At 52.4% G+C, this 25543-nt stretch overlaps 1 protein-coding gene and 1 long non-coding RNA gene across 5 annotated transcripts in view; both read left to right on the top strand.

Moving 5' to 3' along the window:
• Window positions 1-25543, top strand: part of LOC109305668 (zinc finger protein 585A-like) — a 29819-nt gene that overhangs the window by 1133 nt on the left and 3143 nt on the right. Inside the window, exons 1-5 of one of the 4 annotated variants that reach the window (XM_019528711.1) lie at window positions 694-813; window positions 4915-5038; window positions 5764-5877; window positions 7688-7801; window positions 8626-13376. In XM_019528711.1, coding sequence (XP_019384256.1) covers window positions 760-813; window positions 4915-5038; window positions 5764-5877; window positions 7688-7801; window positions 8626-11261 — 3042 coding nt within the window. In that variant the 5' untranslated portion in view covers window positions 694-759 and the 3' untranslated portion in view covers window positions 11262-13376. Of the gene's footprint in view, window positions 1-693; window positions 814-1129; window positions 3664-3759; window positions 4082-4914; window positions 5039-5763; window positions 5878-7687; window positions 7802-8625; window positions 13377-25543 lie in introns of those variants that run through there. The other 3 variants (XM_019528728.1, XM_019528702.1, XM_019528719.1) reach the window with 3 other exon arrangements.
• On the top strand, window positions 19548-22184 carry LOC109305784. Its single transcript, XR_002099714.1, has 3 exons — window positions 19548-19567; window positions 20675-20736; window positions 21626-22184. It is a non-coding gene; the product is annotated as an uncharacterized LOC109305784 (long non-coding RNA).

Below are 25543 nucleotides of genomic sequence, written 5' to 3'. Positions count from 1 at the left end.
CAGTGGGGTGGCCAGTATCGGGGTGCCTGCCGGGCGCCGCTCCGCCATTGGGAAGCTGTGGGGGGGTTGGGACAGCTGGCCCGTGCCCCCCTCCATGGCTGTCGGCGTGGTGCTGGCACACGCTGTCCTCCCGTCGCGCTGCCCTGCGCTCGCCCCCAGCCCGGGGCGGCGAGGAGGACAGCGTGCCACCATCCGCTCAGCCCTGCGGGGTGGGCACAGGGCAGCGGCTGCGCCCGGCTCTGACTTCAGGGGGCCTGAGGCCTCCCTCCTCCTGGGAGCAGCTCCCACAAGCTGTAGCGATGGCGCAGAAACTGCTGCCAGGGACCGGCAGCGCTTTGAAATCCTGGGGTGCGGTGGAGCAAAGCCCCTTAAGCACCGCGGGTCTCGGTGAGACCTTGCGTTGCAGAGACTGGCCCGTTCGCCTGCGCCCCACGGGAAGGCGCATCGCCCCTGCGCACAGAGAGCACGGGGAGGTGCCGTCGTCACCAGGCAGGAGGCTTTCCTCGATGTTCAGTGTCGTATCAGTCGCTTCCTGGTGGCTGTGGTTTTGTTTCACTTGCCGGCAGGAAGCAGGGGTAAAACGAGCCCGACACGGTGGGTGCCCTGAAACGCCGTCAGCTCGGATTGATATGACGTAGCTGGGGCTGGGGTGGTCCTGCTCGGAGCAGGGGGTTGGACTGGACATGACCCCCCAAGGTCCCTTCCCTCGGTTTCATCATTCTGTGACACCTCTTGGCTAGCGTTCCCCTTGCAACGTGGATGCCCAGCCCAGTCTGCTGGCTGAGTTCCAGCCTGAGGCATCCGCTGCCTCTTGTAAGTTCAAGTTCTCTCTCATTCTCCTTGGGGTTCGGCCGCATCCGTTGATCAGGCGCAGGAAGGTTGAGGGTGGTCAGAGCAGAATGAGAGGGCTTTGTCAATGGAGGATGCGCAAAGGAGCGGCACATGGCAGGGGTACTTGGACAGCCTGCCAGGCCCTTGCTGCATCTAGGGCTGTGGCACGCAGACAAGGTAGAGATGTGTGGGTTTGGGTGGGGGAGAGAAAGAGCAGATGTGTGGGGTGAATAAGGTCCCTGGCCGCCTGCGCCCCGCGGGCATTGCAGGGGCAGGATGTGGGGTTTCCTTTCCATGCTCTGCCCTGGCAGCAGAAAGCCCAGCCCCCTTTGCCCTTTTCCCTCTGGGAGCCAGCCCCGTCCCTGGCTGCCAGCCAGGACGAGGCCCCGCTGCATACCGGACCCTGCCCTGTTGTCTTTGTAAACAGGATGAGGGGCCAGCTGGGGGATTTTCAGTTTCCAGTGTGCCGTTTTCCTGTGGCCACTTTCTCTCCATGCACTGCTGTTTAACCCCTTCAGTAGCCTGAGCGTCTTCCCTTTCCTCCAGCTCAGCGTGGGGTTGGTGTACACGCACATGGGGCTTCCTACGGTGTGGCTGGGCACAGTCCGGCGTGTCCTGGGGCAAGGATTGGGAGTTGGCTCGTGTTCTGACCTTGCCTGGGCCTTGATACAGGGAGAGACAGGCAGGTGCTGCTTCCTGTTTGAGCCTCAGTTAGCCCACCTGCGACTTGGGGTGGTTAAAAGACTGAAATCACAGGGGATCTTTGGGACTTAATTCATTGCTCTTCGCAAAGTACTCTAGGACGTGCTTCCCCTATAGGAGCCTGCCCTGATGCTTGGCTCACTCCTCCTGCCCCTTATTCTAGGACCTCGGGGTGGTGGAAGGGGAAATCTGTGCCCTGTGCAGCAGAGGTTTCCACTGCTGACCTTAATCCCAGAGTCTGAGTCCCCAGTACCCATACAGTTCTGCGAACTCCAGTTCTGCAGCATTTGTGCTGGTGGCTGTTGCTAGGCCAGGACTGAGTGCTGGAGCTCCTGCAGGGAGGAGACTGCGCCGTTCCGGATGGCGGTGCAAGTGCAGAGGCCCAAGCACATGTATGTGCTGCTGCTCCAAGACATAGGGAGCTCTTTTGCGGGTGGTCTCTTAGAGCTGTCGTTTTTGGGATACAGGCTGGCGGGGCCTGTGCATTCCCAAAGTCTGAGACCAGTAAGCAGCCTTACAGATTTCAGAGGCAATACGGAAAAGCAACTCGAATCAGTGTTTGGGGGTGAAAACTCAGAAAGGTTTATCATCCTCAGATGGTACCAGCTTGGTCTCGTTAATGGTTAGCCCAACTTCCTAGAGCTTCAGGTAGCAGAGCAGTATGTGATTAATGTTCCTGGTGGTCTTGCAGCCCCTGTGTTTATATTTGAGTGTTCCTTGCATCATGCTGATTATTCTGTCTCTCACTATTGACTTATCCATCTCTACTTGTTTCTCTTGCAAAGTTCACACACCTACACTTAAGTTCTTGTTATCTCTGCCTCATTAGTGAGTTATTATTTCTTATGTTTTTCTTTGAGGGTTTTTTTCAGCTCATGTTTTCTTATTCTCCTTTTTGAATCTGCATTCTTGCTCGTTACTATGGTTTTATTTTTTCCTTTCTTACTGGGTCACTTGGCAGTCATGAGGCCTGTTTTCCTCAACCTCTTTTTTGGTACCTTTAGTTTAACTGTAGCTCGGCATAACCAGAACTGCTACAGCTAGGATCAGCCCTGTGGCCTCACCGTGGTCTAACTCCATCAGTGTCACGGTAGCTCCTGTAATTCTGGTCCCTGTGAGAGCAGGATGAGCTCCTTAATCCTGTTCGCAACTCGCTTGCCAGGAGAGTTGGGAGCTACCACTTTGAATGAGTCTCTGAGGCTGCCTCCTTTCTTACCAGCTAAGGGCAGAAGGTGGTTATGGCTGGTAACCTCAGCAGCTCTCCAACAGCAGTGTTGGCTGGCACCAGTGGACCATGGAGAAGAGCCTCTTACTGCGTTCGTGGCCGGGTTTATCCTCTGCAAGTGGAGAAGGGATGAGTGTGGACATCCTTCCAGGTGTTTCCAGGCACGATGGTACTTTGCACGGGCTTCTGTCCAGAACCTTTTAAATTAATATTCACAGGAATTTGGGGGCACATCCATTCCTTTATCTGCCCCCCCCATGCAAGTGCTAGAATGAGCTAGAAGGAACAAAGGGAATATAAAGCAGCTTTTGAGGGCTCTGAAGTTACAGCCTGTTTCCTTATCTTATATTGTAATCTGTCCTTCTGCAAAATGGCATAACGCTTTAGGAGTTCCTCCTGGGTGCTGTCCTTGAGGCACAAGTCTGGTTGGGATGTTTCCCTCCTGGGCAGAAGACATGGACATGGAGGACAGGAAATGCAGAGCTTGGTTATAGTTTCTTGCTTTCACCCCAGAGGAATGGCAGCAATTGTGTTTGCAGCCTAAAATGGGCACTCTCTGTCATGAGAGATGTCCAGTAGTTAAAACAAGCTGTGGTAGGAAGGAAAATCAGACCTGAATTTACAGAGTGGCGGCGTTGCTACTCAGGGCTCTGCCTGGGATAGAGACTCTGCTTTCCCTAATGGTTATCTGGCAGAGGAAGAGATTTGTTTTTGTACTGCCCTGTGGGCCGCTGGGAAGTGTAGTCCTTCCTTGTCCCTCATCCAGCCGTTTTCTCTGACGCAGGCTAAGCAGTGCTTGCATGCAGGAGTGTCCTCTCTCTTGCATGGACTACAAGTCCCAAGAGCGACGTATCTGTGCAGGCCGCCGGAAAGCTTCACAATACCAGGCAGACAAGGTCTTTTGGGTAAATGTTGTATCTTTTATTAGATCAACTAAATGGTTAGAAAAATTGTTCTTTGCAAGCTTTTGGGTACAAACACCCTTCTTCAGGCAGAGGGAAAGTCCTTAGACCAACACAGCTGCAACCGACACCCCCTCGCAATACCAGGGACACTCTGAGTGTGGGGCAGTCCCTGGGCTGGCCTGGCATCTTCCTCTTCCCCACCTGGAGGAAGGAGGGAGGAAGCCATCAATAAATTCTCTCTCCCTGAGCAATTGCCTCCAGCTTTTCTCCTGTCACAGTTTCCTTCCCCACTTACTAACTTTTGTCGCAGTTGATGCAGGGATCTGTAGCTGAACCTCCGTCTGCAGTGCAAGAGGAAGGGAAACAGTATCCTCCTCTCATCCTCTGCTGCAGATCATCTTATCTTGACCAGTCTCTGGTGGGTAATGGCTGTGGGGGGTGCTGCCCAGGTAGGATGTGGCTGGGAGGTGACCTACTGTTTCTCTGGGAGCTTGTTACAGTACAGCAGTGATTCTCGGCCAGGGTGCTGGAGCACCCTGGGGTGCCTTGAGAGCCTTTCAAGGGTGCCTCAGGGTGGCACACAAAGTCTGCTTTGTTAAGCATGCAGACAATTTGCAAGGTAAACCTAGAAATTTCAAATGGGAATCCAGAGTGTCAGAAACTTTCTGTCTAGCTGTGGGCTGTCCAAGTTCTTTGCAACAGAAGAATTGCTGCAGGATTTTTCTGGAGTCAGAAAATGAGTGAAAATAAGTTGTCATTTTCCAAGAGGGGTGCCTCGAGTCTGAAAAGATTGAGAACCACCATGATAGTTTCGTTGTTTCCTGGGGCGTTCAGAAGCTAACATTGTCCTGGCCTGTTTCTCCATATTTCATGTCATTGACTCGTGGCAAAGTTTCTTCATACTTGGTTTGCACTTTGTGAATGCTTGCGAAGGCTGCCAGCAGCACCATGTTTATCCTGTCCCTTGCCTCCCTCCCCGAGCATCTTTATGTTCACTTTCTCAGAGAGCTGAGTTGCCAGGGACATGCTGTTCTATATTGTCTGCTGCAGGCACATGTGGCAGGCAGAGCCTGTGGCCCCCTGCCCTTGGGAAGTTCAAGTACAAATCCGTATTGCCCCTGCATGCTTTCTGGTTACTCCATTTCTATCAGACCATGATGGCCTTTTTCAGGGAACAGGCAGGCGCGTGAGTACTTGGTCTGACAGCTGCCATAGCTGACATGTCTGATGCAGGCACCGATTGTTTTGCAGGTGCCGGTGACACTTGAGGATGTCGCTGTCAACTTCTCCCCGGAGTTGGTGGAGCTGGTGGCCTGGCAGCAGGACCTCTACTGGGATGTGATGAGGGAGAACCACACGTTGGTGGCCTCGCTGGGTGAGGATCCTGTTGCCTTCTTGCAGCGTGCACTGAGTAAGGTGGCAGGCAGCAGAAAGAGAAGTGTGCTGGGGAGCACTGATGGCTGGTGCTAGGTTTGTCTGAGGTCTTCATAAATAAATGACTCCAGCCCCAAGTGTGGGAAAGGCTGTTGTTGATTGTGAACATAAAGTAAAAGTATCCGTTCATTGCTGTCAACTGATGCAACAGAAAGTCACTTTAGATTCAACACATTCACATCTCTCTCAGTGAAATGCTGTGGAAAGCACATCACACTTTTGCAGACAGGAAGGTGACCCTTGTGCCAAGGGCCGGATGGTGCTAAGGGCCGGGTTCAGCTGTCCACGCTGTGACCTGGATGTGGGCGTGGCAGTAATGGTCGGAAGTCATTGGCGCCTGATGCCTGTTTGACCTTTATTAGATGAGTTGGAGAGTCTTAGAGGCCAAATCCAGCACTGCCCCATGGGCCAGCAAATCCAGCACTGCTCCAAATCCAGCGCTGCCCCATGGGCCAGGAGAAAAGCCAAGGACAAAGTGAGCATCGGAGACTCATTTCTCCCTGCCCCCGTGTGAAATAATGAGGCAGAGGGCAGGAGTGCCGTTTTCCAGTCTCCTTTCTGGCTATGGTTTTAGTTCGTTGGGACGCACCTGGTGGGATGTGGAGGGTGCTCCCATCCACATCGGCAGAAGCAGACTGGCCAAGACTCTTCTCTCTCCTCAAACAGGCTACCCAGCTCTTGAACCTGCCCTCTTCTCCCACGCTGAACGGGGAGAAGAGCCGGGCGCTGGGGAGCAACTGGACCCTGCTGGCGCAGATATCCCGTGGGACCCCTGCACAGGTGAGCACTGCCAGCTAGCTTGCAGCGGCCAAGCCTAAGAAGCAGATTACACTGACTTTTGTTTTGTTCTATCCTGAATTTGTTCACCTGCACTTAAATGCTTCAGTATAAATTGCCAGGTCTTCTGAGAGAGAGTCTGTCGCAGTTACACCAGCCCTGTTGGACTCCAGGCAGTCGTCCCTCCCTTCTTACAGTGGGGTTTTGGGGCTGGAGGGCGGGCCAGGTTTAAACTCCTGGGTTTTACTCACAGCTATGCCTTATTGACTGTCTGTGAACCTGTGTGTCCCAGCTGCTCCAGTAGTACAAGGATAATGGTGTTTTTGTTGCAGTTCAGTGGCTTGGAGAGTCAATAGTGAATTGATGCTGTGAATGGACTTTGAGATTCTGGGGTGAAGGCATAAAGGAGCAGAGTGTTTCTGTGAACAGTTGGGAATGGTTTTAAAAGAACTGCTGTTGAAGCCTGATCACCTCGCCTCTCTGGCAATTCACTCCAGCCAGCCAGAAATCCGATGCTTGGACTCTTTTGCTTTTAATTATGCTTCAGGCAGTAGAGGCTCACAGTGAATGAAAACCTTCCCCTGGGGCTTTTGTTAGCATCTGGTTTGTTTGTGCATTCGCACATGCATCATCTCCGGTATGATGGTCTGTTTGCTGGACATGCACAAGAACATTAGCAGTGCCATGCTGGGTCAGACAGTGGCCTATCTATACTGGTATCCTGTCTTTGACAGTGGCAAGAAGAGCAGGGGTGCCCAAAATTTGACTCCTAGAGCCCTGCCATCTGGCTGCTGCCCGTGGGTGTTGGAGTGGGTGCGCATGCCCCATACGGTGTGTCCCATACTGGCCTGTGTGCCACGGGCAGTGGACACTGGCCCCAGTTGCAGTCCCGGGTGTATGGGGTTAGTCTGTAGGTCTGATCCAGACCCATGCCAGACTGGCCCACGGGGCCCGTTGACTTTAGTACCCCTTCTTCACAGGGAGAGCATATGGACAAGGTGCATCTAGAGTGATCTGTTCCTCTGTCATACCCTCCCTAAGATCCACCATCATTGCTTAGAGATGCATCCCTGACTGTTCTGTTTAATGGTTATTAGTGGATCTGTCATCTGCGAATCTGTGTAGTACAGCGAGCTTCAAAAAGGGACTATTTGCTTAAACCTTTGGCAATGAATTCCACAAGTTAATCATGCTCTGCATAAAGGAAATACTTTCTGTTGTTAGTTTTAAACCAGTCTCATTGATTTCACCAGCTGCCCCCTCGTTCTAGGGACCGTTTGCTTTGTCCATACCCTTCATGGTTATATAGTCCCTCTGTCATATCCTCCCCTCAGCCTTCTCCTTTCCAAATGGAAGAACCCTAGCCTTTTTTTTAATAACTCCTGGTCTGGTAATTGCTCCGTACCTTTGATCACCTTGTTGCCCTCTTCACTTTTTCTAATTCTACGACGTCCTTTTTGAGATGCGGCGACCAAAACTGCACAGGATTCAAGCTGTAGGCGCACCATGGATTTGCATAGTGGTATCATGATACTTTCCGTTTTGCTTTCAGTTCCTGTCTCAGTGATGCTTAGACTTTTATTAGCTTTTTGGTGGTGCTGCATGTTGAGCTGATGTCCTTAGAGAAGTGTCTCTCTTCCTGAGTCGTAACACCTAGGCCAGAACCTGTGGAGGTGGGAGTTATTTTTCCCCAGGGGTGTTAACTTTGCACCCATTGACAGTGAAGTTCATCTGTCCTATTTCACCTGTTTGTGTAACTTGGTGAGATCTTGCACATTGCACTGTGTAACTGCACTCTCCTCTCCTTGATCAGCCTACAGATTGTTCAAGCCCAGCGATTTCTTTGGCACTGAACCATTGGGAGAGCCTTATGCTGAGAATCAGCGGGGTCTGGAGGACAGTAAGATCCCCAAAAGCTCCTGCATGGGTAAGTATCCGTACCAACCTTCCTGTGGCTCCCCCAGACCCTGATCTCGGACAGCGCTGGCAGTGCAGTGGTGCCAGAACAAAAAGGGAGGGGGCTACAGTCCACTGTCTTGCTGCCAGTTACTGAAGGCCTTCATAGTTTTATAGTAGGTAGGGTCAGGAGGGACCTGATCAGATCATCTCACCTAACGCCCTCCCACAGACAAATGAATGCTGGGTTCACAAGACCCCAGATAGGTGATCATCCAACCTCTTCTTGAATTTGCCCAAGGTAGGGGCGAGGCCCACTTCCCTGAGAAGTTGGTTCCAGATTTTGGCCACCCTAACTAAAATATTGCCTTCTGATCTCTAACCTAAACCTATTTTCCATCCGCTTATTACCATTGTTCCACGTCATCCCAGGTGCTGCTGGGGAGAAAAGGGCTCTTCCTATTTGCTGTTGATCTCCCCAGATGAGTTTGTAGGCAGCCACCGGGTTCCCCCTCAGCCTCCTCTTGCCAAGGCTGAACAGGTTCAGGTCCCTCAGTCTCTCCTCATAGGGCCTGTGCTGCTGCCCTCTCACCAAGCAGGTGGCCCTCCGCTGAACCTCTCCAGGCTGGCCACATCCCTCCTGAAGTGCAGCACCCAGTACTGGACGCAGTACTCCAGCTGCCTTGGTATTTTTTCAGACAGCCGGTGCAGCTCTGAGCTGGGTTGGGTTCTTGGGCAGGGAGGGAGAAGAGAGGGCAGGGGCTGTCCTAATGATGTACCCCTTGATTCAATGTTATGTGCTGCAGCCAAGAGCCCTGGACTAACACCTTGTCTGTGTGTCTGCCTGAACTCTAGCTAAGCCTGAGCACGTGAGCCGAGTCCAGCAGGAGGAGAAGAACCCTGAGGGCCCTCCCCCCCTGGGGCTGTACCCCAGGGTCTTTGAAGTGTCCAGCGGCTGGTGTCACGATGGACGGCCTGGATTCGAAAGCCAGCCAAGGGCTGAAGTGGAGGAGCCTGCTGGTGTGGGCAAGCCCCCAGCCACAGCCACCTGCCCAGCACACCAGCTCGGCGCCGGCCCGTTTCGCTGCCCGGACTGTGGCAAGGGCTTCCGGCAGAAGCAGAGCCTGGTGACACACCGGCGCATCCATACTGGAGAGAAGCCGTACCGCTGCGAAGCCTGCGGCAAGAGCTTCAGCCAGAAGCCCAACCTGCTCACCCATCGGCGCGTGCACACGGGCGAGCGCCCCTTCCCCTGCTCCCAGTGTGGCAAGCGCTTCAGCCAGAAGGCCAACCTCGCTGCCCACCAGCGCACTCATGGGGCGCCGAGGCCCCGACCAGGCCCCGGTCGTGAAGGAGGCACAGCCGCCAAGCCAGCGGGCCTCATGCCATCACGCCCCGCTGTAGAGCAGCGGCCCTTTGCGTGCCCTGAGTGTGGAAAGAGCTTCACGCAGAAGCCCAATCTCATCACACACCGGCGCATCCACACCGGGGAGAAGCCATTTGTCTGCTCTCTTTGCGGGAAGAGTTTCAATCAGAAGACCAACCTGGTGACCCATTACCGCACCCACACTGGCGAGCGCCCCTATGCCTGCCCACAGTGTGGCAAGCGCTTCACACAGAAGACCAACCTGGTAACACACCAGAGCACACATACGGATGCCCGCCCATACGCCTGTGCCCAGTGCCACAAGTGCTTCAAGGATCGCGTGTCCCTGCGAGCCCACCAGAAGACACACCGCCCACCTGCCCCGGGGAGCCCAGGGCCTCTCGCGTCCTGTGGCACTGTGCCTGGGGCCTTTCACCCAACGGATGCTGAGCCGGAGGCCAAATTCGATCCTGAGCAGCCCGTACCCACACCGAAGATCCCTGGAAGCCAGGAGCTGTATGCATGCCCTGATGCTGGGAGAGGCTTCCCTGCAAAGCAGCAGCTCCTGATGCATCAGCATGGGCCCCCGGGGGAGCAGCTTTTCCCCTGTGCACTGTGTGGGGAAAGCTTCTGCCAGAAAGTGGCTTTCCTGGGTGGCCAGACTAGCCACGCTGGGGAGAGACCCCCGACATGTGCAAGTGGCTTCAACCAGGCTCTCCCCAGAACCCAGCTGGGCCCTGGCACCGTGGCACCCCCAGTTGATGGGGCCTTGAAGCCCTTCATATGCAACCACTGTGGGAAGAGCTTCAGCTTGTGGGTGGATCTTGTGGCTCATCAAGGCAGCCATGCAGAGCAAGAGGCATGTACAGAACGTGGGCAGAGCCCGGGGCAGGCGCTCCCTGGAGCGGCCGAGCAGGTGGCACATGTTGGGGAAGGGGCCTGGCCGTGCCCGGAGTGTGGGAGGAACTTCAGCCAGCAGGAGCATCTGGCTGAGCACCGTGAAAGCCACCGAGGTAGCCGGCCGTTCCCATGTGAGGCTTGCGGGAAGAGTTTCAGCCTGAAGACCAACCTGCTGACGCACCAGCGCATCCACACTGGTGAGCGCCCCTTTCCCTGCGGTGTCTGTGGGCGCCGCTTCAACCAGAAAGGCAACCTGGTGACCCACTACCGTACCCACACTGGCGAGCGCCCCTACGCCTGCCTGCAGTGCGGCCGGCGCTTCCGCCAGAAGCCTAACTTGCTCAGCCACCAGAAGACACACGCGAGCGGCCAGCAGCCCCTGCCCTGCCCTGAGTGCCCTCGGTGCCTGGCTGGCCCGTTGGCCCTGCGTGCACACCAGCGGGTCCATGCCGCCAGCCCAGCCCCTTGCCTCAAAGCCCGCCTGCGCAAGCGGTTGCATGCCTGCCCACTGTGTCCAGAGAGCTTCAAGGACCCCACAGCCCTGGAGCTGCACCAGCGCGACCATGGTGGCGAGCGCCCATTCACCTGCCCGCAGTGTGGGAAGGGCTTCCGGCAGAAGGTGACCCTGGTGACGCACCAGCGCACGCACACAGGCGAGAGGCCCTACCGCTGCCCCGACTGCGACAAGGCCTTCACCCAGAAGGCCAACCTGCTTGCTCACCAGCGCACCCACACTGGCGAACGCCCTTACCGCTGCCCAGACTGCGGCAAGGCCTTCAGCTGGAAGCCCAACCTGCTCACACACCAGCGCACCCACACTGGTGAGCGTCCCTACCGCTGCCCGGATTGCGGCAAGGCCTTCAGCCAGAAGCCTAACCTGCTCACACACAGCCGCACGCACTCGCGCAAGGAAATGCCCCCTGGTGCTGAGGACCGTCCTGTTGGGGATGCCTTCACTGGGCAGCCCAGTGGTGAAGGGCCCTTTGCATTCGTTGGGCCTTTCCTGCAGGCCAAATGCCCCAGCGTGCCTCCAGCCCCTTGCCTCGGGGCAGCTGTTCACGTGCCAGCGGGGCAGGGAGAGCTGCGGCGGGAAGCCCAAACCTGTTACAAGCCGGAGAGCCCGTGCGTGGGGGCAGCCGCACATCTGCAGCCGGTGCAGGGGGAGAGTCGCGGCGGCTGGTTCGCACCGCCCCGGGGAGGCCCGCACCAGGTCGTGGCTCTGTAAGGCCTGGGCTGTGACGACAGCTTGAAGCCCGCCACAGCAAGGCACCCGAGGACCCCAGCTGGGAGCAGCGGCGTTGCTGGAGAAGCTGGAACCCTGGAAGCAACAGGAGCGCGACCGTGGAGTGAAGGCTGGTGGGGCTGGCACCGAGTGCATAGTGCAGCCCAAAGACGGCCCGCCTCTGCTCCAGCCGCTCTGCCTGTGCTGCAGACAGCTCTGAGCCTCGTCAGTTGTTGCACGAAAGGCACCAGAGTCGAACTGGGCAACGACTGCAGTCAGGAGACTGCAGGAGCACCATACAGGGGCCGGCAGCACAGGATGCAGAGAAGGCTCCAAGGGTGGGAATTTGTGGTGTCCACGCCGGCTGCGGTGACAGGGAACTAAGAGGATCTTGGGCATGGGGGTGCTGCTCAGAACAGAGATCCTGTGGGTGGGCGGTGACTAATGACAGCTTCAGTCGTCAGATGGCTGGAAGCTGAGAGGAGCTCCCTGTGAAGGAGCACAGTGACCTTCCCACAGGCCCCCTTCTCATTTTGAACCTGCTCCACTGTGAAAGGGGATAAAACTGATGGGTTGGTAGGGAGACCCTGGACTTACCAACACGGCACGCTTCTGTATGGCGCCTGGATGCAGAGATGGGAGAGTGTCTGTGGCTCTTGGGAGACCGAGCCTGGATAGAGATGGCACAGTCCGTTGGGTCCCAGGTGCAGCCACTGACCTCCCTGGTGTGTGTGGAGGGGAGATGGCCCCGGGGAAACCTGGTTCCCACCCTCTAGTGATCCGTGTTGAAGCAGTGCCTGGGTCTGAGGCAGAGGGATGGCTGAAGAGAGCTGTGTCCTCAGATTGCACGTATGCAGAGAGGCATCCAGGAGCTGAGTGCACTCCAGCTGTCCCCCTTCATCTCTTGCCTTCAGGCCTTTGATGCTGGACTCAGCATGGGGGGACAGGCTCTCGGCCTGAGCGTTCAGGTAGTCTCTGCTGGGCTGTAGGCGCTCAGTCTCTGAACAGCCCCAGGTGATGCAGGGAGGCAGCACTTTTATCCCAGCCTCGTCGGTCCAAAGTGCACTTCCTTACATGTGGAGCGAACAGGAGCATCGATGCACTTAACGCTGCCCAAAGAGAAGGCTCCGCCTGCAGGTCTCTGCACCAGCCAGGCATTCCCCGCAAGGGTGCCCCTCCAGCAGGAAGCATTAGGAGCAGCTTCCTGGCAGAGAGGCTTTATCCGTTCCTGTTTTTAAATAGGCACTTAGCCTGCTTGGGCAAAGCAGGCTGAGGGAGCAGTCCACACACAGCTGCCTTTTGCTGGTTGCGTGTTTCCTCTCATACTGTCAGCCCAGTTTCTTTGGGCCTGGCCCTGCTGACAACCTCCAGCACAGCAGTCCTCAGCCAGAGAGCTAAGGCACCCAGGAGATCCTTGTAGCAGCACTGTTAGCGTGTCGGCGTTTGCACACCTTGCCAGCTACACCCCGAGCTTTCAACTACAAATCCAGTGTCAAAGCCATCCTGCCCTGCTGTGGTCTGCCTGGAATCCTTGTGACCACAGAATTGTGCTAGTCTCTCCGTAACCAGCAAAGGAGGAATTGCTGAGAGCTGGCATTTTCCACGGGGCACCTGGAGAACCGCTGCTGTGGTGCAGTGGAGCCCTGGACGTTCGAGCAGGACCCCAGGGTGCTACGGTGATTCAAAAAGTCATCGCAAGGCCTGGCGCTGGGCACAGTTCAAGCTTCCCCGTGGGTGCGAAGACCAGCTGGGGAGAAGGAAGACAGCATGCAGGGAGCTGGTGAACTGACGCTTCACGGGGACATCCCAGCCCTCTCCTGCCTGGTGGGTGCCCCTCTATTCCCTCCCCAAACTGTCAGCGCACGTGTCCCAAAGCTTTGGCTGGGATGATGTAGTTGGGGCTGGTCCTTCTCTGAGCGGGGGTTGGACTAGATGCGACTTCCCAAGGTCCCTTCCAACATTAAATTTCTATGATTCAATGTGTGGCTCGTGCCCCGTGGACAGTGTGCTGGCAGCCTCATCCCTGCTACCCCTGAACCGGGCTTCACACAGCTTTTGGGTCCAGTCCCTGCAATTCTATTTTTTTTTTTTTTGAGTTGATATAAAATAAAAGCTTTCTGGTGGCAGCAGAGGGTCTCTTCCTTCCTGGGGGGTGCACGTTGGCTTTCAGGGCCCAGGCTGGGTCGGGAACTGGCTTTGAAGCCTTTCGCCTGGAAACCTCCCGCTCTGGGGCAGGGGTGACTGGCAGCTTTCCTCTCATGTAAAAACCCAAAGGCTGAAGTGCCTTGAAAGGAGTCCCAGGTTAGTCCCTAGCTCTCTGGTGGATCCAGCTAACACCCAGCAAAGAGCCCGTAGCTCCCGGGTGCCCTGCAACTTGGGTCTGGCAGCCACTTCTCCAGCAGGAAAAGGCGGATTTGTCTGCTATTCCCGAGCTCAGCAAGTCCCCTGGGGCACTCACTGCAGCTGACTGAAGGTTGCAAGCTGCAATGCACGTGGGGGTCTTCTGCATGGCAGGAGCGTCCTGCTGTGGCCGGTCAGCATTCACTTCCCGCAGTGGTTATGCTGCTCTCCTTGCAGGAGGGAGGGGGAGGATGGCACGGACTGCAGGGATAGCTGAGGGTGCTCAGCCCCTCTGACTTGGGGATGCAAACAGCTGTGTCTGGCTCAGGTGGAGGTTCAGCCTTTGTGGCTGCTCACATCTGGGCTTCTTCATGGGCGCTGCTGGCAGGTGGGTGCCGACTGGGCCAGCGCTCATGGTGCGGCTGGTGCTTGAAAGCATCCATCAGCTGCCAGTACCAAATGCGGCCAAAGGGAGAGCCCTGGTGAGAGCTATGGCCAGGCCAGGGATCGCAGCACCAGAAGAATACAGGCGAGATCCCGCTGGAGATGGTCACTGAGACATCGGTGCCCGGCAAGGGTTTGGTCCATGATCTCTGCCCCTCCTTGGTAAGGATGTGACCCTCAGAGCCCATTGGGATGGGAGAGCGGCCGGCAAAGCTGCCAGAAGAGGACAAGGTCCTCTGGCCCAGGCTGAGACGGTAATGGGCTGGACAGAGACTGGGCTTAGATGCTAGGATAAGCTTTCTGACAGGGTGGCCGAGGCCTGGAACAGGCTACGTTAGGAGCGGGCGTGAGAGCGATTTACCAGGAGGTCGAAGGGGACATGCGCTTTGTGAGTGTGTCGGGGTGTTTTTAAGCCTCCCCAGAGGCACTGGGTGTTGGCTACAGGTCAGACTGGCGACTTCATCTGCGCTGTGCCGATTCTGCTGGTAGGAGCGAAGCCGGGGGTCCTGGCTGGAGGGTTTTGCCCCTTTGCTCAGGGTCAGACTGGTGCTGTACGTGGAGTCAGGAAGGAATTGTACCCCGTGGTCAAGTTGGTGCAGACGAGGGGGATTTGCCTGCCTTGGTAATGGGGGCACAGCCCCCTACCCAGACCCTTTTGAGCATATATTGACATTTTACAGAAGCAGGATGCTGGGCTGCTGTGGTCCCCCTGCTTCCCCTGTGGCAGGTTTGGGTGTTAGGTCTGTGCTGTGTCAGGGTTGAGAGTAGTCTTACGTAGAGTTTAGATGATGGTTGCATGGGATGGTTTGGACAGGGATGATCCTGCCTCAGGACTGGATGTGACCTCTGGAGCTCCCTTGCAGCCCTGCTTCTCTCTGACTATGTGCCCACATGCCCGCTCCTACCTGTGGTACGTGGAAGCCGCACCTTGGGGGTTAAATACTCCTCTGGGGCAGGTTAGATGACCTTCCCTCTGGTCTGGACTGGAACCGCTGGGGGCTTTGAAGTCACCAGAAGCAGAAAAAATCCTCCTCCCCTTCCTCTTGCTTCCATCCTTCACCTGTCCCGGCTGCTTTTCCCACTGTCTCAGCACTGCTGCCTGCTCCAGCTGGGCTGTGCAGGGGCTGAGCTTGGACAGGGGCAGGCTCCCCACCCCCGCTTCTGGGGGGTACATGCATCCTCCCCATGATTGCTGTCACTGTTCCCAGCTAAGTTGAGGGGGCAGGAGCAGCTCTGAAGCTTCCCCTCACAGCGGGGAAAGCAGCAGCGACTGGAAGAGAAGGGGACATGCCTCTGAGCACGCAGCCAGGGATGCTCACCTGCTTTGGGGACTTCAAAAAGGTCCCCAAGGCTCCCGCCCCCACTGATGGAGGAGGTGGCTAGAAGCAGGGTGCAGCCACCCCTGTAGCTGGGCTGGCTGTCCCCGTGCTCCCCTTTGCCAATCCTGGGTCCAGCAGAGCTTCCTGGGGGCAGGACAAGGCCTCAGTGACTTCTCCAGGTCCTGTCCAGCCCTATTCCTGATGATTTCTGTGGTGTCCACCTTGTTCCCTCCCAGCTCTTCCTTGGCTTTGTGTGTGTGGACACGGGGAGGGGGCGGGGGGGCACTACCTGATACAGCTGCAGAGAGCAGGACCCAGTGCCCCTGGGCCACGGCTGCCAGTGGTTAGAGGTCCCTGAGTTTTGGGGGTTGCTGATGTGGGTCAGCACTGGAAACAGACTGGGCTCAGGCTGGAGCCAGGAGAGGAGGCCGGGGGTTTTGCTGTGCTCTGTGGCAGCTTCTCAAGGCTATTCAAACAACATCCCCTGCTCTGCAATACTTTTGACCGACTGCCCAGGACCAGGCTTGGGCATCTGGGTCTGTTCCGGCCACGCCGGCAGCTACGGTCACCCTATCTTTAGGTAGCAGTGTCTGTACTTGTTAGTTTAAAGCCAGCTTGGGTACACCTGCATGAGCTGTAGTCACACCTTTTGATCGCAGCGTGAGCACCTAGCAAGTGGAAACTCGCAAAGAGGAGTTGTAACTTGCTATAATTTGCTCACTGTGGTTCCCTGTGGTCACGCAACACTTAGCATCACATATGCTGTCTAATGGAAGCGTACGCTGTTTCACTCTTAACCCTAAGGTAGAGAAAAAAATATGTTAAAGTCAAATTAGGTTTAATATAGACATATAACTATGCAAAGCATAATGCTCCAGTTTGGAAAAAAGCCGAAAACATGAGAAAATCTGGCAGCTGTTGAAGGTTGCCTGAAACAGCAACACTCGCATCCCATCAGGATTCTCCACAAGCTTTGTTTTAAAGTCATGCAGGTATACACCTGTGATTTAAGCATATGCTATTTCCAAGAGCATGAGTCAAAAAAATAAAACAACATAGGAGCTGGGGTTGAGGTTGCACTTTTCAAATATGGACCAATTTGCTGCATGTCAAAGATTCACACCAAATACCAATAGGACATGAAAGCACTCCCTAAAGACATATGCCCAGGAGCAGGGAGCATTTCCCCTCCTCTGTTCTCAATCTGGCATTTGGAAAAAAAAAAAGAAAACAAAACAAAATCAAGCTTTAAGAATTTTCCAAGTGTGGTCACCAGCATGCTCCTTTCATCTTATTTTCATTTTCATTGAAGCTTATTGAGCAATTTTAACAATGTTGATAGACATCCTCTTTTCTTCACGGAGAGTCTAACCTCGTGATAGGATTTTGCTCTGAAGTCTGTGGCCGCAGGGGGGCAATTTTACTAGAACGGCTAGACATTTTTAAGTGTAAGCCTCCAGAAGTCATTTGACAGCCTATTTTAAGCTCTCCTGTGGAGAGGAATCATTACCATTTTAAATCTAAATGACTTAAATCTTAAATGTCAAATCTCAACTTCGCATCTAAGATCTCGACTTGGAAACTTTTAAACTCTCCCTTCCCTCCCATTCCTATGAAGATGGGAAAATGAAATACAACCATCTAATAAATATCAGATTTTGGAAATATTCAAGTTTGGTGGGAAAATTCTCCTTTTGAACAGACCTAACCCACACATTTTTCTTTGTTTGTGGGCTTGCTAGAATGGATAAAAAATAAATATATATATGTATGGCTAGCAACTTGAGACCTTGAGACTCTTTCAGTTTTACCAGTTTGTTGCCTCAGTCGTGCAAAGACTAGACCTCCACTCAGGAATTATTTAACAGTGTCAGAACATCGTTCACAATATAAATGTCAATCCTGCTTTTCCCCTCCCACGTTTTATAACAACCTTACAAAATCCTGTACTTGGAGCACCCTCTTATGCATGCCATTTTTTTCCCAGGCTCTGCTCCCTCTGTGCAAAAATGAAGTTTATTTCCTACATACAGGGACTTTTTGCCATCTTGAACTTTCCCTGAGCCTAATGAAGGGCACATGCACCCGAAAACTCGCGGAAGATATTTTTTTTGCAATTTCTCAGTTGGTCTAATAAAAGGTATCATTTTGGAACCGAGCGTTTTAGATTTTTGCATTTCTTTTTGTCTCACACCAACATGGCTTCCACCTACATCCCATTTTCCCCCTTCATATATTTGCACTGATTTTTTTTCTATTGGGTTTGCTCACAAAAGCCTAACAGCGGGCGCTGACTGCCGTTTGATGCAGCTGGTGCCTGCATAGCTTTCAGACTTATTCCTGCCCTGAGGTCCAGCTATTTTTTTTTCCCTAGGACTTCATCTCCTGTCCTCGTGTCTGATCAGGAACCCGCTGGCACTCTGACTTCCTGCTCCCTTCTGCTTGCTTCTTTGCACTTTTCAGGAAAAGATTAATCTTTCCTTTCGCCCCGCTCAGCTGTTTCTTCAGTCTTTTCGACAGGATGAGTCTGCTGCTTCCACCTTTTCCAGCTTGACTTTTTCATGATCTCCAGCTCCGTCTGCGGCCACTTTGTCTTCTATTTTTACAATCAATAACTGAACAGGTTCAGATTTTTTTTTGGTCTTAGCTTTTTTCCCAGTAAACTTGAATCTAATACATTTTTTAAAAAAAAACTTTTGAAATGCAACATTGTTAGATTGTGGTTCACGGGGCTGTTCCATCTCTTCTACTTTTTCCTCCACCGATGGTAACTATCCCCAAGCATCTTGAGCACCAATCTGTGCTTCTTTCACACCAGCTTCATCAGTTGTTTCTGATTGTGTAACCTCTGTTTTCAGCTTTCTCTTCATTTAGAGTCACATTTGTAGGTTCTCTTTGTCCAACTGTAAAAAAAAAAAAAAAAAAAAGCTTTTAAGAAAGGGGGAAAAAAGGATAAATTAGACGAATAGCATTCGTCATTAACGGCTACATTTTATATTAAAAGCTGAACATGGTACATGTTTCAGCTCTTAACACAAAGCGATCTGCATTTTAACAGGGTCTTACCAAATACAATACCATGTGGGTCCAAGGGTCTACCTGCTTGGATCCAAGAGAAGCAACAGGACCGCGCTTGTACAGCCCATTCATATATCAGCCGAACCCTTCAACAGGCTAAATAGTTTCACCGAGAGGAAGCGCCTTGGTATTCATTCCAAAGAGAGGAATGATTTTTGCAAGTACTTGTTTAAAAGATTTCATTATTCATAGCAGCAGGCTGATTATTTCTATATTTGCCACATTAGTTGTCTGATGTGTTTTCATTTAGTATCACGTGAAAACTAACAAGAGCGGTAATGATGCGTGTGTGAGCACACACACGTGCAAGACATCAGTCCTTAAAACAGTTCGGATTTAAGAACAAAAATAAAAATACCCTCAACAAACAGCAACAACCAAAACAAGCCAGGAGGAAGCTGGGTGGGATTACAGACCTGTCAGTGCCACCAGGAACAGGTAGTTATGGGGTGAAAATAAATCGGCAGCCCTGAAAACGCATCGTGAGATCTTAAACTCAAACCACTGTGAGATTTTAAACCGCAACTAGCCTTTTCCCCTTCCCACACAAACTATCGCTCGTATGGAAGTAGTCTCTAAAGGTCAGAGTCTGCCCTCATCGACACCAGCAGAAGTGTATTTATTTAAATCCCTTGAAGTTGCAGAACTGTAAAATAAGTATAGACGGACTTGGAGCATCTCCCTGCCTGTGCAGAGTAGCACGTGCCATAACAAAATAGGAGGATTAGCCAGTTTGTCGTGGGAATTTGGATCATGCCAGGGAAATTAAGAAGAATTACAGGTCAATTTTAATAATAAATCCTCAGTGCTGCCTCATGGCTTCCAGCATTTCCCTGCAGGGAGTCTCCCCGCTGGAATACTGTAGCTGCAACTGCTGAAAAGTGGCAGTTATACGGCTCTGTCTCGGGCAAGAATGAGGACTTCTTCATATTTACAGTGCACTGAGAGTAACGTTTTGTTCGGTCTATCGCCCACTAATGTGTCTGTAACGATATTCATTCATTAAAAAAAGAAAGTGGAAGAACGAGTGAAAACGATATATGAACGCTAAATTGGAGACAGTGAGTTGAATTGCAGCATCGTAAATGGCTGCTGGGCAGAAAGAAGAAAGCAACTTTCCTTCCAAGGGTAAGTTATGATAATACACGCTGAATTCATGGCTACTTTGAAATTTCCAGAAGTTATTTCGTGGAGATTAACGAATAGGTCTTGTGTAGTCCATTATGGCAGTGCAAAGCACAACCATCTTGGTTTAGTAAGAAATTGATGCTCACTTTAGACTGATGTAAATATAGATTTTCATAGGCTGTTGGGGCTGCAGATCATTGGGTCCAGCCCCCACAAATTATGTATATTACAGAGGATATTGGAAGAATAGGCCCAATAAGGGCAACAGAAAAGCTGGCATGGAGTGAAACCTTCAAAATTTGAAAAGTCTCAACACTGAGAGACTTATAAAACAGTGGAGTGGGCTACATTTCCCAAAAGGCAAAAAAACCCAACCTCCCTCACAAAAGCCACCATAAAAATTAAAGAATGAAAGTAATGATTAAAGCACAGGTCAGATGTTTAGAGTACTCAGCGAGTACTTTGCAGAGGGGTCAGAGGTGGGTCCTTGCTATCAGAATAGGTCCGAGCACTAATGTTTTGCAGAGGTGTGCAAAGAACTTGTTGGCTGCATCCCCACGAGCAGGAACGTGCGCTTTGCGGTGCCTCAAAATGCACATGGAGCATGTGAATCGGTTCTCTGCGCTGCATATTTGCAGCGCGGTTGCAAACCCCAGTGTCTAAAAAAAGTGCAGAGAAAAGAAGCGGGGCAGTGCATGGTGTGGCAGCGTGTGCCACCCGAAACTGGTGCCTGGCTGGCCACAGCCACTCTCCGGCTACTGGCCAGGTTCGGCACGCCTGGACCACTGCTGCCGCAGCCCCGGGAGACTCCTGGGACCCCAGGTAAGGCTGCTGGGGCCAGGCTAGGTGCCCTCGCCATCCTCCCCTACCCCACCTGGGACAATTTGCTGCATGCTTTGCTTTTTAGAGAGTCGTATTTCTCTTCCTTACTGTCCTTCTCAGCACAAGAATAATAAAAGCCAATGCCCCATCACAGAGCTTGTTGTCAAGTTTTCCGTATCCCTTAAATGCCCACAGCACCTAATATAATAAACAAGGTTATGACCAAGGAGAAATGAACTTTCGTATAGTTGTGGGAATTATCACTTAACTATTGTCTCTTTAAAGGCTGAGGATGTTTCACAGCCGTGGAGTACCGGGAGAAGCTGAGGAGCTGGACGTCACACGAGGTACGTACCGCAACACACACACACAAAAAAAAGAGTTCCTGTACTGTTTTAATGATGATGCTATCTGCTAGAAGTTGTCAGTTAGCACTGAAAAACCCAAATGTTTGTAGAGCTATCCTCCTACTTTTCTTGGATGTCTATAAACAATGAACGTGGGTGGTTTGTAAGAGATCCCCAGCGGTCAGTGCTAGCGAATGCAATAAAAATGATTAGCAGAGCAGGAAAGGCACGGAGAAAGGCTGCCCATCTCGGCGTGCTCCCCCACACGTGGGCGTTAGCAGTGAGAGGTGGGGGAGATCCACTGGCCAGGTGAAATTTCACCTTTCCCTGGAACCAGACTGAAGCTCCCAGACTCGCTCAAGTTTCTCTACATTGCAGCTGTACTAAAGAGCAAAGTTATTAACTGCAACAGCTCCCCAGTACACCTAACAAGGGCATTTGCTTCAGCCCTTCTTTCCTTTGCAGATTGCTGCCCAGTGCATCCTTATCTAGACAGCCCCAAGCACTTTTTCCCCACCGTGTTTTACTAAAAATAAAATTGGAACATCCCACCTTTGCCTACTTCATTTCTCCCACTCACATCCCCTCTGCCACATAGGCTTAACATACACTAGTGATGGGAGGGCCTGTCTCGAGATGCCCCAAGTTTTAATGAGCTGTCCCAAGAGTATGGCATCCTGGGGGGTGCTGGTCAAGCCAAAAAGCGGCAGAAGCACCGACTTCATGAAACAGCAAATACCGGGGGTTTGATTCTCCAGCAAGAAGAAGGTTGAGCATCTTTAAAGGAGTATGTCAGGGAGGACAGGTGGTAGCAGAGGAACAAGAAAGCTTAAAGGCCTTGAATAAAACCCTGCACTAAATCCGTCCTGCTTGGTTTCTTTCTTCATAGACAAGTTGTTTCTCCTGGACATACTTTTAAGTCTCCCTTTGGAGCACGTCAGGACTTTCCACTGCTAAACAAGCAATTCATTTGCTTTCCTAGATTTTCCTGTATTCATTACAGGAGAGAGGCTCAAAAGAAACAAAGTGGAGAGGCCGAAACAAACTGACCGTGGTTGGGAGAAACTGGAGAACAACTGGGCTGATGAGAGAGCAGTGCAGCCGAGAGGAGACCGACAGGAGCACGTAGATCCTGCATCACATCCATTTCTTGGACGTTTGATTAACACCAAAAGCACATGGTTAATTTATTCTCAGTGAATCAGCTCAGCTCATTTCAGCCTTTCCTTTCAGAGCGAGGGAAGCAGGCTCCTGGCCCTGCTTCCTTAGCAAAGGGAGGCAACTCTGGCTTCAGGCTTTGTTCCTTCCAGTGAAGCTTTGAAGTGAATGAAACCACAATACCCAAACCAGACAAGAAACCAAAACCTTCTGTCTTCCTTTGGATAAAGAGCTGGGCTGTTCTCGGTGGGGGCAGACGACAGAACAAGGAGCAGTGGGCTCATGTTGCAGCAAGGGAGGTTAGGAAAAACTCGCTCAAGGGGGGGGGTGAAGCACTGGAACAAGCTATCCAGAGAGGGGGTGCAGTCTCCATCCTTGGAGGTGTTGAAGACCCGGGTGGACAAAGCCTTGGCTGGGATGACGTAGTTGGGGCTGGTCCTGCTCCGAGCAGGGGTTGGACTAGACGTGCCCTCCCGAGCTCCCCTCCAGCCCTCCTTGTCTACGAGTCTAAAGGAAGGAGACCATTCTGGCTCTGTGCCTATCCTAACACTACATCCTGTCCTCCTGGAGCTCTTACCTGCTTTGTATCCTCATCCTCATTCCCTGCTCATCACCTTCAGCAGGTTCCCCACCCTCCAGACCATTAGCTGCTGACCCCCTGCAGCTGGCTTTCCAATGGTGAAAGCCTGAGGACCTCCTTGTACTCTGGTGAACAGGTTACAGTTGAACACCTCTAATCCAGGTGTTTGAAAGACTGTTTCCTACGTGGGAAGCACCCATGCAAACCCTGGCTCCTGCTGCCTTGCTGCCAGGATACGCCCAGTTTAGTTTGGTTTGCATTCCTGAGGAAAACAGACGGGGGGTCACGCAAAATAATCGCAGGCATTAAAAATGAGAGAGGTTAAGTCATACGTATCCCGCCACAGCGCTGGGCTGGACGCAGTTTTCAAACCGTTCCACGGTTGTGTGCATTTGTGATGTGGTTTGTGTTGACATCTTCATCGCTAACCTCTCCTCTAGGCAGCAAAACCAGCGGTGTCAGGGGATGCTCCTTCGTCCTTCAACCTTTTCAGTTAGAAAGGAGCAAAACATACTTTTAACGATGCTTCCGGTCTGTGCCAAGCACAAGTCTGCAGCACAGTTTGGACACCTGGCTTCAGCTCACTTCATTGCCATCCGTTCCTCCCTGCGCTGGGGAAGAACAGCCTTTGTAAAGAGATCTTCAGTATTATCAAGTGTACAGGATAGATAGCACCAACAATTAAACTGTTCGTTATAGGCTAGTCTAGGCTACTTAATGAAGGAAACAGATGCCTCTCCCCCCTCTCTCTCTCCACAGGACAGGGAGGGTAACGTGCAAGCATCGTCTCCTGACTCCACAGTTATGAGGTTATCAAACTTTTAAAATGGTTTATCATCAATGAAGAGCAAGTTTGTTCAGGAATATTTGGATGGAGATTTTTTTTTTCATACTTAGAAAAAAATGGGGCCAGAGCTCCTTAGGCCCTAATAAGACACTACATCCTCTGTACTCGTGGGTTGCTAACACCATGCAAGGAAGTGCTTGGCGGAAGCTTCCTCCCGCATGACCTGGCCAACGTCGTGGGAATCACCTGCTTCATCCTGCGGTCCAGCCATCCTTGCCCCCCTTAGACTCAAGTCCCCTCTCATTCAGTTCAAGGCACCCCTCAGAAAATGCCAGGTCAGTCCTTTTTCTTTTAACTACAGGAAAATAAGAGAGCAACTGCTCTGTTGCAAAGAACTATGAAAGACCAAAGCATGTTTTTAAGACTCTGGATTTCTGTTTGAAATCTCTGGGTTTATCTCGCGAATCTTTCCACGCCTAACAAGGCTAACGTTGCGTGGCAGACCACAGCACTGTTGAAAGGATCTTGAGGGACATGATTGTTCCCCTCTATTCGGCACTGGTGAGGCCACATCTGGAGTCCTGTGTCCAGTTTCAGGCCCCCCCACTGCAAAAAGGATGTGGACACACTGGAGAGAGCCCAGCGGAGGGCAATGAAAATGGCTGGGGGCTGGGGGACAGGACTGGCGAGGGAGGCGGAGGGCACTGGGCTGACTGAGTCTGCAGAAGGGAAGACCGAGGGGGATTGAATGGCAGCCGCCACCTCCCTGCCGGGGGCTGCACAGAAGCTGGAGCTGGGCTGGTCTCGGTGGGGGCAGATGACAGGACAAGGAGCAATGGGCTCAAGCTGCAGCAAGGAAAGCTGAGGTCGGATATTAGGAAAAATTTTCTCACGAGGAGGGTGGTGAAGCGCTGTTACCAAAGAAGTGGTGGAGTCTCCATCCTTGGAGGTTTTGAAGACCCCGGTAGACAAAGCCCTGGCTGGGATGATGCAGTTGGGGCTGGTCCTGCTTGGAGCAGGGGTTGGACTAGATGTGACCCCTGAGCTCCCTTCCAGCCCTCGGTGTCTACGACCCTATGATTTCACCCCTGTTTTAGCACACCAGCTTCACTTTTCACCTCTTCATGGGCTTGTGACCACCCAACTCACTTTTGCCTACTGATAATCTTATGCCCTATCCTTGCTATCCTTAAAATCCTTTGGGCTGCACAAGGAAGTTAGCTTTCCTCAGATGCCAAACCATTGGAGGGATTGTTTTTAGACTTAAATTTTCTCTGCAGTGCTGCCCACTTTCTCAGGCAGCTAGTATAACAGCATCACACTTGTGCTGAATGACACAAATGGTGATGATGAAATCGAAGTCTACTTCCATACAGCAAAAAGAAAAAAAAAAAAATTAAATAGAGAAGACAGGTAAGGATGCTGGGAAAAGAAAGCCTTCCTGAATGAGATCAGTCCTATAGAAACAGGGGTATAATTGTTAGGTCAAAGGGTGCAGAACAGGCAGAAAACTCGTGGCAGTCCATACCCAGCAATCAGCGCCTTACTTTTTGTGGGCTCCACAACCCTTTGTGGACTAGAAAGTTTATGGTACTTCTTTAGCAATGTCTTGGAAATACCTTTTTCAATGCAAGAGAAAAACCCTACGGTGAGGGACAAGATCATACATATAAGATGAACTCTATCCCCCCGCATTAATCGTTATTTCACCAGTCGCTATTCAACACGATAGGTGTTCATTGCAGGCATCCTCCACACCAGTCAATAAGGGGATGGTCAGGTAGCTACTTGCACAGCCGGGCCTCGTACACAGGAGAAAGGCAGAGCCGATCAAGGCCACCTGTCATTTAACAAAAAGCAAGAAGGCAAGGTTTAGGAAACAGTGTGGCTGAAAGGCAAAAACTGCCGTTTCTCACTGAGGCTGAAGCTGGTTCTTTATTCCTAGTTCCCTGTTAAAAGCTGCTAGTAATGAAGGAGACACGCTGCAGTGCAATAATTCCACCAGAAATATATATTTACTATTTAAAAGGTTAAATAATATCACGTGTCAAGTACCTGGCCCAGAATGAAGAGCTGAGCTGACGGGGAGGCACCGAGCGCCGGCCGGGCAGCCTCCGCCCGGGGCCCTTGGGAGAGACGCGGCGACCCGTTATTCAGGGCTACCTACCCGACGCGTGACATTATTTGACATTTCTATTAGCGAAGATACGTTCTGGCTGAAATTCTAACTCTGCGGCAGGTCTGGCCCGCGGCGCGCAGCCTGCGCTGGCCGAGACGAGCTC

The sequence above is a fragment of the Crocodylus porosus genome, unplaced genomic scaffold (genome assembly GCF_001723895.1).
Source record: "Crocodylus porosus isolate Cpor-Errol unplaced genomic scaffold, CroPor_comp1, whole genome shotgun sequence".
Classification (NCBI taxonomy): domain Eukaryota; kingdom Metazoa; phylum Chordata; order Crocodylia; family Crocodylidae; genus Crocodylus; species Crocodylus porosus.
This window is presented reverse-complemented; position numbering and strand designations above follow the sequence as displayed.